The 16672-nt window shown below is 35.1% G+C and overlaps 1 protein-coding gene across 16 annotated transcripts in view; it reads right to left on the bottom strand.

Moving 5' to 3' along the window:
- CDC42BPA (CDC42 binding protein kinase alpha) overlaps positions 1–16672 on the bottom strand; it is a 322506-nt gene that overhangs the window by 202329 nt on the left and 103505 nt on the right. For all 16 annotated transcript variants that reach the window (XR_012091165.1, XM_007988230.3, XM_037985490.2 and 13 more), the window contains 2 exons: positions 15064–15147; positions 4891–4986 (listed from right to left, as the gene is read on the bottom strand). Coding sequence is in view for 15 of the 16 variants with exons in the window: in XM_007988230.3 (XP_007986421.2) it covers positions 4891–4986; positions 15064–15147 (180 nt within the window). In the remaining variant the exon portion in view is untranslated. The remainder of the gene's footprint in view (positions 1–4890; positions 4987–15063; positions 15148–16672) is intronic.

The following is a 16672-nucleotide window of genomic DNA, read 5'->3' as shown; positions in this document are numbered from 1 at the left end:
TGTTCTACATCGCTTTATAAACATGTATTACATACACATGTGTATTTGTGTGTATATTATATATTATTTTTAAGTGAGGGAGAAAACTAGACATAGTGGAAAAATGGGTATTGTAGTCAGAGAAACCTGTATTCAAATACTGACTCCATGTTGTAAGTGGAAGTTGAAAAATTAATCTCTGTGACATTTCATTATTATATACAGACATATCATAAGTATAATAATGATAACGTAGCACTTAGCATGAAGGCTAGTGAGTATAAGACACGTGAAGGTCATTAATAATGCCTTGAAATTAAGGTTTTATTACAGAATAAAGATATTGTTTCAGGGATATTACTGACTTGACATTAAGATTTAAAGAGTCTTGAAAAAATTCAAATTCCTTTTATTACTGTATGTTAAAATTATAAACATAGTAAATGTGTGTTAAACCAAAGAAACTAATTTCACATATTTAAAGTCTTGAAAATTAGGGAAGCAGAATGTATTTAAAATCCTGGTCTTTGGTCTACTTGCTGTATTTACTAGGTCCAACGTTTTTGTTTGTTTGTTTTGAGACAGTCTTGCTCTGTCGCCAGGCTGCAGTGCAGTGGCACGATCTTGGCTCACTGCAACCCCCGACTCCTGGGTTCAAGTGATTCTCATGCCTCAGCCTCCCAAGTAGCTGGGATTACAGGCATGCGACACCATACCCAGCTAATTTTTGTATTTTTAGTAGAGACGGGGTTTCACCATGTTGGCCAGGATGGTCTTGATCTCCTGACCTTGTGATCTGCCCACCTCGGCTTCCCAAAGTGCTGGGATTACAGGCGTGAGCCACCATGCTGGGCTGGTCTAACGTTGAACTGACCCTATCCTGACAATTTACTTTTGATTAAAGTGTGAAGACTATTTTCTTATAGACAGAGTCTGTAAGACTAAAAGTCTAAAATGACTAGATAATCCATTCTTTCTCCTCAATTCAAATGAAACGTCCCTTCATCATATTTTAAGATCCCAAATATACTCATATCTGTTCCTAGATAATCTATTCTGCTATGGTTACCTATTCCTATATTATTATAATATCATATTGTTCAGATCGGTTAATTTTATAGTAAAATTGAATATCTGGTACTCCTAATCACAAACTACTTTGAAAATATTACCCAATGTAGCTAAGGCATCTTTAAATAAGTTTTTAAAAAACATACACTGAGAGGTAATATTCATAATAGGTCAAAGATATAATCCTAACATAAAGAGCCCCTACCAACTATTAAGAGAGGGACAAACAATCCAACAAAACTAGGCTAAGAATATTAACAGATAATTCACATAAGAGGCAACACGATCAGCCAATTAATACATGCTGAACTTCAACAGTCATTAGGGAAATGAAAGCCAAAGCAACAATCACTGATTTTAGGAATCGCTGGTCGGATTACTAAAAAGACCATCACAGCTTTGGGGATTGTTTTCAGTCCAAGGAAAGAATGCTAAAACATCTGAAAACATGCAATAAACGAGTTATGTGTCCCAAAATGAGCATTTCAAAGAACAGATATGATTCTAGAAGTCTTCGTAGGAATATCAGGAAACTCTTTTAATTCCCATGCTGCCATAACAAAGAGATTAACAGTTAAGCTTTAGAGGCTCACCTTATAGTTATTCCTCCTTGCTTTCTTTTTTTTACTATTAAAAAATACTTTTCTAAAAAAAGATACTTTTCTAATAATTTCTGTCTTCACAAATTGGATTCCTATAAAGAATTTAGAGTTCATATGAGTTACTGCAATTAATTTAAAATTCAAGTATCTTTCACCTTTTAAACAAGTTACATATGTCAATTCAAGGTATTTTCCTTTTTTTCCTCAACCATAAAATAACTAATCAGGAAACAATGAATAAGAAAGTACAGAAGGAACAAATTTCACTGGTTCATTATATTCTAGTGTTATGTAAGTGATAAAAATTTTATGTGTCAATGTTGACATAACTAAGCAGCTTTGTATTTAACGAGCTTTTTTAAAGAAAAAAAATGATCTAATCACATATCTACCATTCATTAAATTATGTGCCTTTTTCTGAAACACACAAAAGGTCTACTTGCTATAACTGCAAATTTTTTCATAAACTATAGTGGTAAACAGGTTAGAAATGAAAGTTATTTGCCACAGCTTTCTCAAACTGTATAACATTATAAATTATGTTCTTTACTTGGCAATTTAAAAGCTATCAGGGTTAAACATTACTTTGAAAAATAATTATATATAATAAAATTTCCTTTTATGGTATCTAAAATTAGCTTTGTCAACATTTTTAAATGATTTTATTTTCTAATATTGTAAAAATGTTTAAAAGGAAATCTTTGATGATAACCAAGACCTCTGACTCTTGAGATGAATATATGATGAAGGCTCCCCTAAACTAAAGAAACACTGGCAAGTTATAGGAGATTTGACTGCTACAGTGTTTCATTCCTCCTCCAGTTATGTCTTTAATTCTATTTTAGTAATTATTGAGTGGTATATACAGACTATTTTTCCCTGAGAAATGTCTTTGAAAAAGAAATGTTAACCCTAATGTCAAATACAAAAGAATGCAAATAAAACTAAACGAAAGGAGAGAGATAATTAACAGTTCAGGTTTTTTTTGCTATATAAAATTTGGTATTTGAGTAATTTACTTCTATTAATATATCTACAAAATTATATAATTATTTCTATATTTATACCAAAATGTAGAATTTTAAGCAATGCACAAATCTGCAGTGTTACATTTATCTAATACAGAATGCAATGTCATAGTGGATTTTATTCATTATTTGAAAACATTTTGAAAATTATCATGATACATTGCTATAATTTTTCTAGGCAAAGATGTGGGATGTGTTTTAATCTGCTCTTGCAAAGGTTGTTAACAAACCCATGCAGATTATATTTGCATGATACATTCACCCCTAAAATTTTGTATATTAAATAAAATTAAATCCAGTTAAAACATCATTACATTCAGTTCAACAACTATGCAACTAGCGCATATAAAACTCTTTATGCTATGGCTTTTAAACAATTCTCACTATAACCCACAATAATATATATGGCTTATATGATAATTCAGTATATTATAAAATAAATGTGTCATGAGACTATATTCACTCTTATTACTTGTCATTAACTCTGTCATTTTCTATTCTATTTAATCTTCAAAAATGTTGCTTATGGCTGGGCATGGTGGCTCATGCCTGTAATCCACACACCTTAGGAGGTCAAGCTGAGAGGCTCACTTGAAGCCAAGAGCTCAAGATGAGCCTGAGCAACAAACTGAGACCCCATTTTTACCAAAAAAAAAAAAAAAAATTAAGTTTGTGGGGCACAGTGGCACACACCTGTAGTCCCAGTTACTCAAGAGGCTGAGGTGGGAGGGTTGCTTGAGCCCAGGAGTCAGAGGCAGCAGTGAGCTCTAATTGGGCAACAGAGCAAGATCCAGCCTGGGCAACAGAGTAAGATCATCTGTCTTTAAAATTAAAAAAAAAAAGGAAAAGAAAAAAAAATGCTTGTAACTGACTTAATTGATGTTATTACCCACTAATGGGTCACCATCTGCAGTTTAATAAAACATTATTATATTCTTATAAGCATGTAAGGGATATAAAAGACAAGTAATGACATTATTTGAACACCTAGATCTGGCCTGAAATCAGACAAACCCCATGAGTATTATAGAGTTGCATAAACCTTTATTTTTTTTCCCTTGTTTCCAGTAGGGTTGGAAAAACCTTTAATTTTAAATTATCTAAAGATGGTCCAGTCCATGTAACTTATTTAAATTTTTTTTTTTTTTTTTTTTTGAGACTGAGTCTTGCTCTGTCATCCAGGCTGGAGTGCAGTGGCACGATCTTGGCTCACTGCAACCTCCACCTCCCGGGTTCACGCCATTCTCCTGCCTCAGCCTCCTGAGTAGCTGGGACTACAGGTGCCCGCCACCACGCCCGGCTAATTTTTTGTATTGTTAGTAGAGACGGGGTTTCACCATGTTAGCTAGGATGGTCTCAATCTCCCGACCTCATGATCCGCCCGCCTCGGCCTCCCAAAGTGCTGGGATTACAGGTGTGAGCCACCACATCGGGCCTATTTAAATGTTTTTTAAAGTTGTATCAAAAAAAGTCAGAGATATATACACACGTGTTATGTAATACAAATAATTTAAAAACGTAAAGTTAAAATGAGATGAGAAAGATTAATTTCAATGGGAAATTCTGGAAATGATTATTTTAAGATGAATTTGAGCACAATTTTAAAGTGCTAGCTGGACTTTAACAGAAGCAGGGGAAGAGGAATGGTACTGGTATTAAAGGTATCATGAAAAACTCCTGAAGGCCTTCTACAGAACTTAACTAATAGCAATTAAATGTTTGGATTTAGCTTCGACTTGCTTATTAAAAAGCATAAAGAATTCCAATGAAAAGGTATCAAATTTCCAGGGAGGAAAAAAAACACCACATATCAAGTGAACAACTTACCCTATGTGAAATGCTGTTAATTTTCTTTTTTTTTAAATTATACTTTTAAGTTCTGGGGTACATGTGCACAACATGCAGGTTTGTTACATATATATACATGTGCCATGCTGGTGTGGTGCACCCATTAACTTGTCATTTACATTACATATATCTCCTAATGCTATCCCTGCCCCCTCCCCTCGCCCCCTGACAGGCCCCAGTGTGTGATGTTCCCCTTCCTGTATCCAAGTGTTCTCACTGTTCAGTTCCCACCTATGAGTGAGAACATGTGGTGTTTGGTTTTTTATATAAAACCTACATTTAAACGATGTTTAAATAAAAATAATTCTAATTTTTCCAACAAAAAAATAGTAAGTATATAGAAATACAAAAATGATTCTTACTAAGTTATTGTCATCCTGGAAAGCATAGTGCAAGGTTGTAATCCATTTATTGTCTCCATTCACTAATACATCCCTTTCTTCACGAAAACATGCTGTCTGAAATGCAAAAAGAAAAATTTTAGAGTATACTTTATGTAAAACTAGGAAATATACAAAGAATTACTATGTTTATTATATTATTTCTCTTATGGAAAAGGAATACACCTGATATTATAAGACATTTCAATAACACAAGTTTTAAACCACCCTCAGAAACTGGGCTACTGGAATAGTAACTTTTAAAAATATATTTTATATTAAAAAACACTTTTATAGTTCAAAATAATCAGAAAAACACACAGAATAATTTAAGAACCATGGACCAACCCATCATCCAGATAATATAAATGTCTACATTTTGCCATATTTACTTCTGATCTTTTTAAACAAATAACATGTAAATTGTAGCCTTCCTACTCCAAACTGTGAACCCATTCTCTTCCCTTTCTCCCGTTGTAATAATAATTTGAAGTCATTGGATAGTCCACCAATTATATGACTTGATCACAAGTGTATGTCTATAAACAACAGATTTGTTTTATGTTTTGAAAATGTTCATGGGCCAGGTGCAGTGGCTCACGCCTGTAATCCCAGCACTCTGGGATGCCGAGGCAGGCAGACTGCTTGAGCTCAGGAGTTCAAGATCAGCCTGAGCAACATAGCGAAACCCTGTCTCTAAAAAAATACAAAAATCAACAGGGTGTGGTGGCATACACCTGTAATCCCAGCTACCCAGGAGGCTAAGGCGGGAGAATTGCTTGAACCCAGGAGGCACAAGTTGCAGTGGGCCAAGATGGTATCACTGCACTCCAACCTGGGTGACAGGGTGAGACAAAGAAAAAGAAAACGAAAAAATTTATGTGAATGTTATAATTTTATCTATCCTTTTGCAATTTGATTTTTTTTTTCCTCAAGAATGACTGCTCTTCTTTTGACTGCTATGGCATACCATTGTTTGAATGCACTATAATTTATTTATGCAATAACCATGGAGAAACATAGGTTATTTCCAGTTTTGTATTATTATTATACAATGGTGGAATAAACATATTTGTACAAATGTGCAAGAGTTTCTCCACTGTATATACTTAGAAGTAGAAATGCTAAATGCAAATTCCAATTTTACCATTTAGCCAATTTTCTTTCCTGAGTGCTATACCAATTACTATCTCCACCCAGAATATAAAAGCTCTGCTTTTCCCCATATCCTCAACTACATATGACACTATTAGACTTTTAAGTGAAATAAAAGTCACATTGCCAACACGATGGATGTGAAATAATATCATTATTCCTTTAATTAACATATTCCTAATTACATGTGCAATAAATAGCTTTACATACACTTACTGGACACCTGAACTTTGTCTTTTAATTGTTCACTTCCCTTGTCCATTTTATCTAATGGATTGGTTTTTCAAATTTTTTTTTAAAGTTGTAGTTTATTCTGAGAATATATTTCCACTACTATAAAAGTATATCCTGGAGAACCTTAGAAATATATAAACAAAAATAAAAAATAATTTTTTAACTTTTTTTTTTTTGAGACAGGATCTCACTCTATTGCCCAAGTTGGAGTACAGTGCTACGATCACAGCTCCCTGCAGCCCAGCCTCCTGGGCTGAAGTGATCCTCCCACCTTTGCCTCTCGAGTAGCTGGGACTACAGGTGCACACCACTATGACCAGCTAATTTTTTAATTTCTTTCTAGAGACGAGGTCTCACTATCTTGCTCAGGTTGGTCTCGTACTACTGGGCTCAAGCAATCTTCCAGCCCCCTCAAAGTGCTAGGATTACAGGTATGAGCTACCATACCCAGCCTAAAAATTAATTTTATATATCATAATTTTGTAATACATTATCCTTAATTTTTAACTAAAAAGAAACAAAAATAACACTATGACAGAAACTTCAAAGATAACTCTAAGAAATTAAAAGTCTCCCTGAGTCATGTTCCCATAGTTTCACTGACCAACTGTTGTGTCCAGAGGTTACCATTATTAACTCTTTGGTCAGAATCCTTCCAGAAAATCTGTGTCTATATAAGCATGCATGCGTGCACACAGAGATTATATATTCACATGGTATTCCACCTCCCCTATATGTTTTGGTCTTTATACAAATGAGATTATAGTGCTCTGGAAGTTGTTTTTTTTTTTTTTTTCAAGTAACAGTGAATTTGAACATCCTTCCATATCAGTACATAGAAATCTACCTAATTTTTTCTTAATGGCTACACCATATTCCAGATACACTAAAAACATTATCATACAGTATGCTATATATAATAAGTGATTATTGTTTCCCACAAGGTAAATTCAACAGTCATGATACACAAAACAATTAAATTACTAAAATCTACAACACTATGCTTTGGTTCTTTCTTCTTGCTCTGTCGTCCAGGCTGGTGTGCAGTGGCACGATCTCAGCTCACTGCAACCTCCGCCTCCAGGATTCGAGCAATTCTCCTGCCTTAGCCTCCCAAGTAGCTGGGACTACAGGTGAGTGCCACCAGGCCCAGTTAATTTTTTGTATTTTCAGTAGAGACGGGGTTTCACTGTGTTAGCCAGGATGGTCTTCCTGTCCTGACCTCGTGATCCTCCCGCCTTGGCCTCCTGAAGTGCTGGGATTACAGGCATGAGCCACCGCACCTAGCCGTTCTGGTTCTTTTTAAGGGGAAAACAGAAAGCACTTTACATACTTCTTACTAAGTCCTGTTTTATGATTTAACTGACCTGAGGTTATGGTTTACTGCTAACATTTTAGAGAGCTTGTAAAGACTGCCAGAGTCTAGGAGACTACTTTCTCCTGGCTTTATCTCACTATAAGAGCAATCTGAAATTTTATAAACATTCTAGCTAGAATTTAATAAATATTCATTATTTAATTTGACCAATAACTCAAAACTAAAAAAAGTTCCAAAAACTTTAGTCAACAGAACATATTAAACTTTGAGTTCGAATCTATGTTAAACTGTTTAAAAAAATTATTTTTAAAAAATAAAAATAATAGGCCAGGAGTGGTGGCTCGTATCCGCAGTCCCATGCTTTGGGAAGTGAGGTGAGAGGATTACTTGAGCCCTGAAGTTTGAAACCAGCCTGCCTGACACAGCAAGACCCTCTCTGTACAGGGGGAAAAAAAAAAATCTGCCAGGCTGGTGGCATGCACCTTTGTAGTCCTAGCTACTTGGAAGGCTGAGGCAGGAAGATCACATGAGCCTAGGAGTTTAAGGCTGAAGTGAGCTAAGATCACACCATTGCACTCTAGCCTGGGCCACAGAGCAAGACTGTCTCTTCAAAAACATTAATTAAAATAAGAAAATAAACAATATAAACTATTTATAACATAAACTTTCAAACGTATACAAGGGTAGAGAAACTAGAATAAAAACCCCCGCCTCCTAATGTACTCAACTTCAACAATTATTTTCTTGGTCAATCTTATTTCTTTTAGACCCTCACTCGCTTACTACCATCCCCTAGCACCATACACACACAGGAGCATATACATATTTTTAAGCAAACCCCAGACATCACATGATTTTATCCATAAATATCTAGCTATTAAATGATTCCTATCAATGGCTTGAATCCTGAGTCTAGGTATAAAGCACAGGCTACATTTTTGCTTCAACATATCACATGGCTCTCAGTTGCTTGTCACAATTGGGAAAGGATGGGTTCTGCTGGCATTTAGTGGGCAGAGGCCAGGGATACTGCTAAATAACCTACAATGCACACAACAACCCCTCCAACAAAGAATTATCTGGCCCCAGTTGTCAATAAAGTCCCTGTTGAGAAGCCCTGTTCTAGATCAATATTAACCAAACCATGATGCACATATACCTTGGGTATATATATATATTCATAAAGGTGCTCTGGGGATTCAACATGCTTAAAGGTTATAGTAACATCTACTTCATTACCTTTTTAAAAAACAAACTAAATAATATCTCCCCCCTTTAAAAACAGAATATTTGATATCTAAGAATGTATTAACAACAAACATGTAGGAAGGGCTACTGTAGATCATATCACTTCCTCAGATTCACTCACTTTCTCAAAATGTTCATCTAAACATTCTGCTTGCCACAGTGATGTTTTCAACTGTTATACAGTTTTCCTTTTGAAAAAATATTCAGTCTATATTATTTAAATTTTATCCTTAATGGACTGCTGGGATAAAGAGCAACAGGAATGCCTAGTTGAAACAGAAGTTAGTAAGGACTACAAACATAAATTGTAATTCTGGAAAGCTGACACAGGATCCTCTTCACCATATTCATAAGATGCGCTCATCAGACTAACAATCTTATACTTTACATCAAAACTGCACAGATATTTGGAAAGCACGAGTTAAAAAGAAACAAAATCCACTGATGATTATGTCTACTTTGGCTTATCATTTAGTAGGAATAAAGACTTCACTCTTCCATAGAATACTATCACAGAGAAATTCTTTCAAATAACAACTGAATCTTTCTCTAATATTTGAGGAAAAGGACATTTTTCATTTTTAAAATCTAAACAGGTGAAATTTTAAATTGTAAAATGTTAAGAATTCAAAATATTACCATGGTATCAATTCACTTTTAAGTCTTCATTTTAATATATATTTGATGGCCAAATCAAACATGAGATGTATCATTTTTACTTATTTTTCAGTAAAAAGTTTTATTAAAAATAGAAACAATTTGGTAACATCCACAACTGCCAAGTGTGTGAGAAAACAGACATGTTTACATACTATGAATGTAAAGATAACCGTCCAACTTTTATAGAAGATAATTTTATTGGAACAATAGCTATCAAAGTTTAAATGTCTCCCCTCCCCGACTAAAATCCCAGAGTTCGACTAGCAAGGAGTTTAATTTAGGGAGTGAATAAGTTCTAGGTCAAGCATCAAATGATAATCCCTTCATGTAAAAATTATCCTCGAAATCATTTCAACTTCAGTATACACAAGCTGAAGTGCCTCAGGGCAGCCCACAGAAGTATCTCTAACAGCATTTCATAGTAAAATTTTTTTAAATTTTACATGGCATATACTTTTTGGGTAGCATGACTAGTTTTGATGCACTAGCTTCTCTCTTGTTCTGAAATTTCTCTTGGTCAAACACATGCAGATAGATAAATGGTAAAATAATGAAATGTATTGACAGTTTGACACTTCATCTTTGTAAGAATTCACACTACTGATAAACTCACAAAAGTTTACCCAATATATATAAATATTTTTATAGCATGGTTCAAAATAGTGAAACTAAGGAAACAACCTAAATTCCCATAAACTTAAAAAATCAACCTAATAAAAAATATAGTCATTCAGGCCGGGCACAGTGACTCACGCCTGTAATCCCAGCACTATGGGGGGCTGAGGCAGGTGGATCACCTGAGGTTAGGAGTTCAAGACCAGGCTGGCCAATATGGCAAAACTCTGTCTCTACTAAAAATATAAAAATTAGCCAAGTGTGGTGGTGGGCGCCTGTTATCCCAGCTACTTGGGAGGCTGAGGCAGGAGAATCACTTGAACCCTGGAGGAGGAGGCTGCAGTAAGCCGAGATCTCGCCACTGCACTCCAGCCTAGGAGACAGAGCGAGATTCTGTCTCAACAAAAAAAAAAGCAATATATATATATACACACACACACACACGCGCACACACACACACACACACACACAGAAAGAGAAAGAGCCATTTAGTATAACGAAGCTATTAAGAATGAGATATTATAAATGTATTAAATATACAGAAGTGGAAAAACTTAATACATATTTTAAGTGAAAAAGCAATATGAAAAATCAGCCTTGTAATATGATTTCATTATAATAAAATTTTCTGTTAAGGATAAATAAGAAACCCTTAATAATGATCTACTTAAGACAGAAGGACTGGGGGTATTTGAAGGAGAAAAGGGAACTCGCATTTATTCATTTTTTACTTTGTATAGTACTTTACTAAGAGTAACAACAATTATAAAAATAGCCGAACAAGGATAACAACAATAGAAAAACTAATAAAACAACAGGCATAAATCAGCACTGTCACAGATAAACTAAGATATACTGTTACCCTATTTATGAGACCTTATTATCTTCAGTTTATACATGAGAAAATTGAGCCTTGGAAAGGTTTAACTCTCAGCCCAGTGCAGTGGCTCCACCTGTAATCCCAGCACTTCGGGAGGCCGAGGCAGGCAGATCACTTGAGCCCAGGAGTTTGAGACTAGCCTGAGCAACACAATGAGACCCCGTTTCTACAGAAAATACAAGAATTAGCTGAGTGTGGTGACATGTGCCTGTAGTCCCAGCTACTCCCAGGCTAAGGTGGGAGGATCCCTTGAGCCCAGGAGGCAGAGGTTGCAGTGAGCCAAGATCACAACACTGCACTCCGGCCTGGGCAACAGAGCAAGACTCTGCCTCAATAAATAAATAAAAATATTTTTAAAAGATTTTTTTAAAAGGTTTAACTCTCAAGACAGTGTTTCTGTAAACTATACTGCATCTCTTCATGAAATGAGTAAGGACATCTCTTAATGAGCGAAGTCAGTACTCACTGAATAAATGTGAAGAAAGAAGTAAAATTTACAGAACAGATTGAGAGCAGTAGTTAATTCATTAATTTAGGAGGCTGTTGATAAACTAGCAAAGTCTGTAAATGATGAACTCGTACAGTTATTGGTGATAAACTAGCAAAGTTTGTAAATGGTAAATCTGTGAAATTACTGGACAATTATTATATTATTATACCTTTCTGCCCAGGTATAGAAAGAGAGGAGGTTTCCTAGCACCTTTGAGTAACCCATATCTCATTAATTATATATTTGACATATGGCTTGAAACAGAATAAGGTAAATAAGTTGGACATAAACCTCTGAAAAAATTGTTTTAAAGCATCAACAATACACAAACTAAAAAAAAGGAATTTTGCTTCTCATTTGTAATTTATTAAGCATCACTGGTAGGTCTTGTTTTCCAAAGATGGATAAGTCATGGTCAGAAGGGTTTTTATAAATTTTTTTTAAAAAAGATATGCTTATTCAAGCATAGAAATACAATTTCTATTTTAAAGTGAATTCTTCCTTAAAAGTTTCAATGCAGAATTTCTGCCTGAAAGATAACAGTTTTCTCAAATAGTTTGAGGAGAGTACCTTTCAAATATGGAATCAGTCTTGCATCCCAACAATAAATCACACTTGGGCATGGTATATAATTCTTTTAACACACTGCTGACTTGTATTTGCTAATATTTTGTTAAAGATATTTGCATCTAAATGCATGAGGAATATTTATCTTAAACTTTCTTTGAATGGTCCTTGTCAGGTTTTTCTATCAGCGTAACACTGACCTCCAAAAGGGGTCTTATACTCTAAGGTCCTGAGGTCCCTAGCTGGTCTACCTTATACTCTCCACCTTTTGGGTTCTTCTAATGTTTGTTTTATATATAATGTCCAGAATCTTTAGCTGTACTTCACAGAGAACAGGGAGAAATGAGTCTATTCCATCTTGTCTCAGAAACAGAATATATTAATACTTGTTAATTCAATAAAATATTTGATTTTAAATTATACTGTTTTATTTTCGATTTTGCCACTTTCGGCTGTAATGAAAGCTAACCCAGTCATTTGTCCTCTTCACAATTCTTCCCCAAAATATCTAGCTTCATTTTAAAAAAAAAGTACAAACTTTAATTCAATTTTAAAAGTTCTAACTCTGAAACAGTAAACTGACTACAGCTGTTATTTCTGCTAAACAGAACACAATTATTTACTATTTTGTAATAACAGGATTTGTTGCTCTAGCAGCTGGGAATGCTGTCACACCTTCAGGGTTTGCATCAGCTAAAGAAAGCCTACCAGTCCAAGGCCATGTCCTTCAGGGGTAGTCCATGTCCACTGACTAGTAGAGGCAGGTGAATAAAGGTCTAGACATTTTGATCCAATGTAGGACACTTCTCAAGAGCCATTTCTGCTACAGAGCTCCCAGTGGAATCAACTGAGGCTGATGGGACAACTTTAAAAATCCTATTTCCCTCCCTTCCCTTCTACAGGTGTTGATCTCAAAAGAAATCCCTAACAAATATCTGCACAATAAACTCAATCTTGGTATTTACTCCTTGAGAAATTCAACCAGTGACAGTAAGGCAATTCAGTCTTAGGGAAATTATAAGTAAAAACTAAGGTGTTGAATGTAATGGATGCTAGCACATATCCCAGTGATACATGCGACATTAAATCTCCCAGATACTTTGTCAAACAGGATATTACTATACAATAATTACCTCTGGGGGGATGTAGATAAAAAGGAAAAATTATACATTATTAATAGGAATGTAAATCAGTATAATCTTTATGGAAAACAGTACGTCGATTTCTCAGAACTACCATTTCATCCTGCAATACCACTAACTACTGGGTATCTACCCAAAGGAAAAAAAATCATTATATCAAAAAGATACCTGTACTCATATGTTTATCACAGCACTATTCCCAATACCAAAGTCATAGAATCAGTCTTGCTGTCCATTAACACAGGACTGAATAAAGCAAATGTGGTATGTGTATACACATATGTATATATGTATGTGTGTGCATGTATATACATATATAAAATCTTATCTTCTGCAGCAACATGAATGGAACGGGAGATCATTATCCTAAGTGAAAAAACTCAGAAAGCCCAATACCACATGTTCTCACTTATAAGTGGAAGCTAAACCATGAGTACACATGGACATACAGAGTGGAATAATACATTGCAGACTACAAAAGGTGGGAGGGTGGGAAGGGGGTGAGGGTTGAAAAGTTGCCTATCGGGTACAATGTTCACTATTTGGGTGATGGGTTCACTAGATGGGTACTTCACCACAATGCAATATATGCATGTAAGTAATCTGCACCTTATCTCCTAAATATATAAAAACAAACAAAAAATGTTTAATGAAGAAATAGTATTTTAAAATAATGACCTCTGGGAGGTAGAGAAAGGATGGACTTGGGTGGTAAAAGAACGCTTTGGCTTTATCTGTAATATGCTATTATTTGTTTTACAAAGAATATATTTGTGCTTCACTTCTAAGGGTTTTTGTTTGTTTTCTTTTTTTTTTTTTTAGTTTAAAAAAAAAAACTAAAACCAAAAACTTGGCCAAAATGTTTAATTCTGGGTAACAGAACAAAAGTGATTATTAGTTTCTTCTTTGTGTTTTCAAATTTCTCCAAAGAAATAAATAATGAAGTATTTACTTTCACTGCCACCACATCTGTCATCATGGGAACCCTTTTTGCTTTTCCCTATACATTTGTTCATCTTCGGGTTGCTACAAGTACTGACAGATAAAAATTTCTAAGGGCGAATTTCCCGTTATTTTCTTACCAATCTTACCAACTTCCAGGGCTATTACTCAGCCTGCTCATCAGTATCACTTTTTATCAGTTAAAATACTGACAGAATTCTACACCAGTTAAGTTCTGCTTCCCTGAAGCCCCAGAATGCCTACCCCATTCAACCCTTCCCCATGATACAGCACAGCAGAGGACCCCCAAGAACTCCACCCCAAATCTATGTGTGCCATCAGTTCTGACCAGGCCATACTAGCTGCTGGATATTTTTAACATCACTCCAGTCAATCCTTCCCTCAAATCTACATAAAAATGCAGGCAGTTCTTGCACTACTAGATTTTACTACAACTCCTGTAATATAAAACAAAATATGAAGTGACTGCATAATCAGCATTAAACAGAATTTCCAGAGGGTATGTTCAAAACTCCTGCTGACTTTTGCTTGTAGCAGAATACAGATAAATACAGAATAATATAAACAAGTTGTCACGTTAGAAATCATCCACTACAAAATGTCTTTCTATAAAAGAAAGTAGTTTGCAGACATCCTTTAAATATAACTGCATAAGCCCCACATTACAAGGGTTTCCATTTAGTATTCTAATATTAAATTAGCATATGGATTGTAACCTTTATCATAATTACATCACAATTGTGTTGAATTTGTCTTTTATGCCTTAAAGAATGTCACCATAGACAAAATGTTACTAAGTAATTTTAATGAGCTCTATGTAATTTTATAGTTCCTGAAAAATATTTCTAAAATATTTATATATTCCAATACGTAAGACTCTTACCTCAGCTCTTTTCAGCATTTCCCATTTATTCAATATTTTCATGGCAAATACTTTGTCTGCATTTTTAAGTTTTACTACGGCAACCTAGAAAAGATATAGGAAATATAAATTTTAAAAGAATGACAAATAATTTTTTCAGTCATCCATTTTCCTTTTTCCTCTCTGTAAAAAAAAAAAATACCAATTATCAATTATGTCAATGCAGTTCAAATTCTAAGATCCTAAATTAAATAATGTTGTCAGATGAAAAAGTTAGTGAACATGTGCCAAACTAACAACTGTATTTGTGAATACTGTATTAGTTGGTATTTGGGAACACTGCATTAGTTGGTAATTATACATTATATCCCCCTTTCCAAGTTTTCTGCCCTGGAATTTAAACTCAGTATCTACTATCACTAAGAAACTGAACAAAATGTTCAACAGGAAAGAACTAGAGCTTATTAAATAATGCATGCAAAATTCCGACACCATGTTACAAGGAAGGCCAGCTGACAAAACAAATAAGTTCTGAGAGGATCAAACAATATGAAATAAACTGAAAACGATCCTATTTTTCATATCACATACTCTTACATACTATACCATAACCCCCAACCACATACTATACCATAATCCCCAAACCACATACACACATATACATACGCATAGAGAGCAATTAAAACTGACAATTTCACAAAAACTAAACTTTACACATTCCTTCCAAAAAGAAAAAAAAGGAACATTTGTAGGGAGACCCCCTGAAACTATCGCTATGGAATAAAAGATGAAATGCTCCTGATGATTGTAAATACAAAATTGCATGCAGGATTGTGTAAAGACAATGCCAGGTTGGACTGCCAGAATGAGCCAAGACCGCATGATGTGCTTCCCCCTGCAGAGAGCCTATGAATGGACGTGCAGTCAGGGAGGTTTCACATCACCAAGATTCCTGTCCCAGAAAAGCAGATGTTCATAGCTCTGGGAATAGAATGAGACCCTTGTGGAGAGCCTATAAACGGATGCATGCGGGGGTGCCTGTCCATATGGATAAGACAGGGCTATAAACACCCTCATCTTGCCACGGCTCTTCTAGACCTCTTTAGGGTTAAGGCATACTCCTTTCTGAGAATTTCTGGTCTAACCGGTTGTCTAGCTTCACGTCCTGTTTCTACGGATTGTTGGTAACCAGTTTTGCTACAACTGTTATTACTGATTAATAACTTGCTAATCATAGGTTATGGAAAGACTGTGTTTCTGTTTTAAGGCTCTGTTAGAAATTACTGATGCACACACTATATTGTAAATTTCTATCTCCATATACTGTGCTTCTGCATACAGATGTTATGTTAAAGAATTACTTCATCCCCATGTGACCATCTCACCTCATAATCAAATGACCCTAAATCCCTCACTAACCTACTCCTGCCCTGACTAAACTTAATAATAAATGCTGGTATATCCAGTGCATTAGCGGCATCATGGGACCAGAAGGCAGTGATCCCCCTGGACCCAGCTTTCACTATCTTGTGTGTGTCTCTTATTTCTCGACCTGCCGATCTGCCTGGGAACAGAGAGAGCCCCGTTGCATTGTGGGTTGCTGGCCAGATCCCTCAATAAACATTTATTT

Source organism: Chlorocebus sabaeus, chromosome 25 (genome assembly GCF_047675955.1).
Source record: "Chlorocebus sabaeus isolate Y175 chromosome 25, mChlSab1.0.hap1, whole genome shotgun sequence".
Classification (NCBI taxonomy): domain Eukaryota; kingdom Metazoa; phylum Chordata; class Mammalia; order Primates; family Cercopithecidae; genus Chlorocebus; species Chlorocebus sabaeus.
Note: the sequence above shows the minus strand (reverse complement) of the source record. Positions and strands in the feature narration are given on the sequence as shown.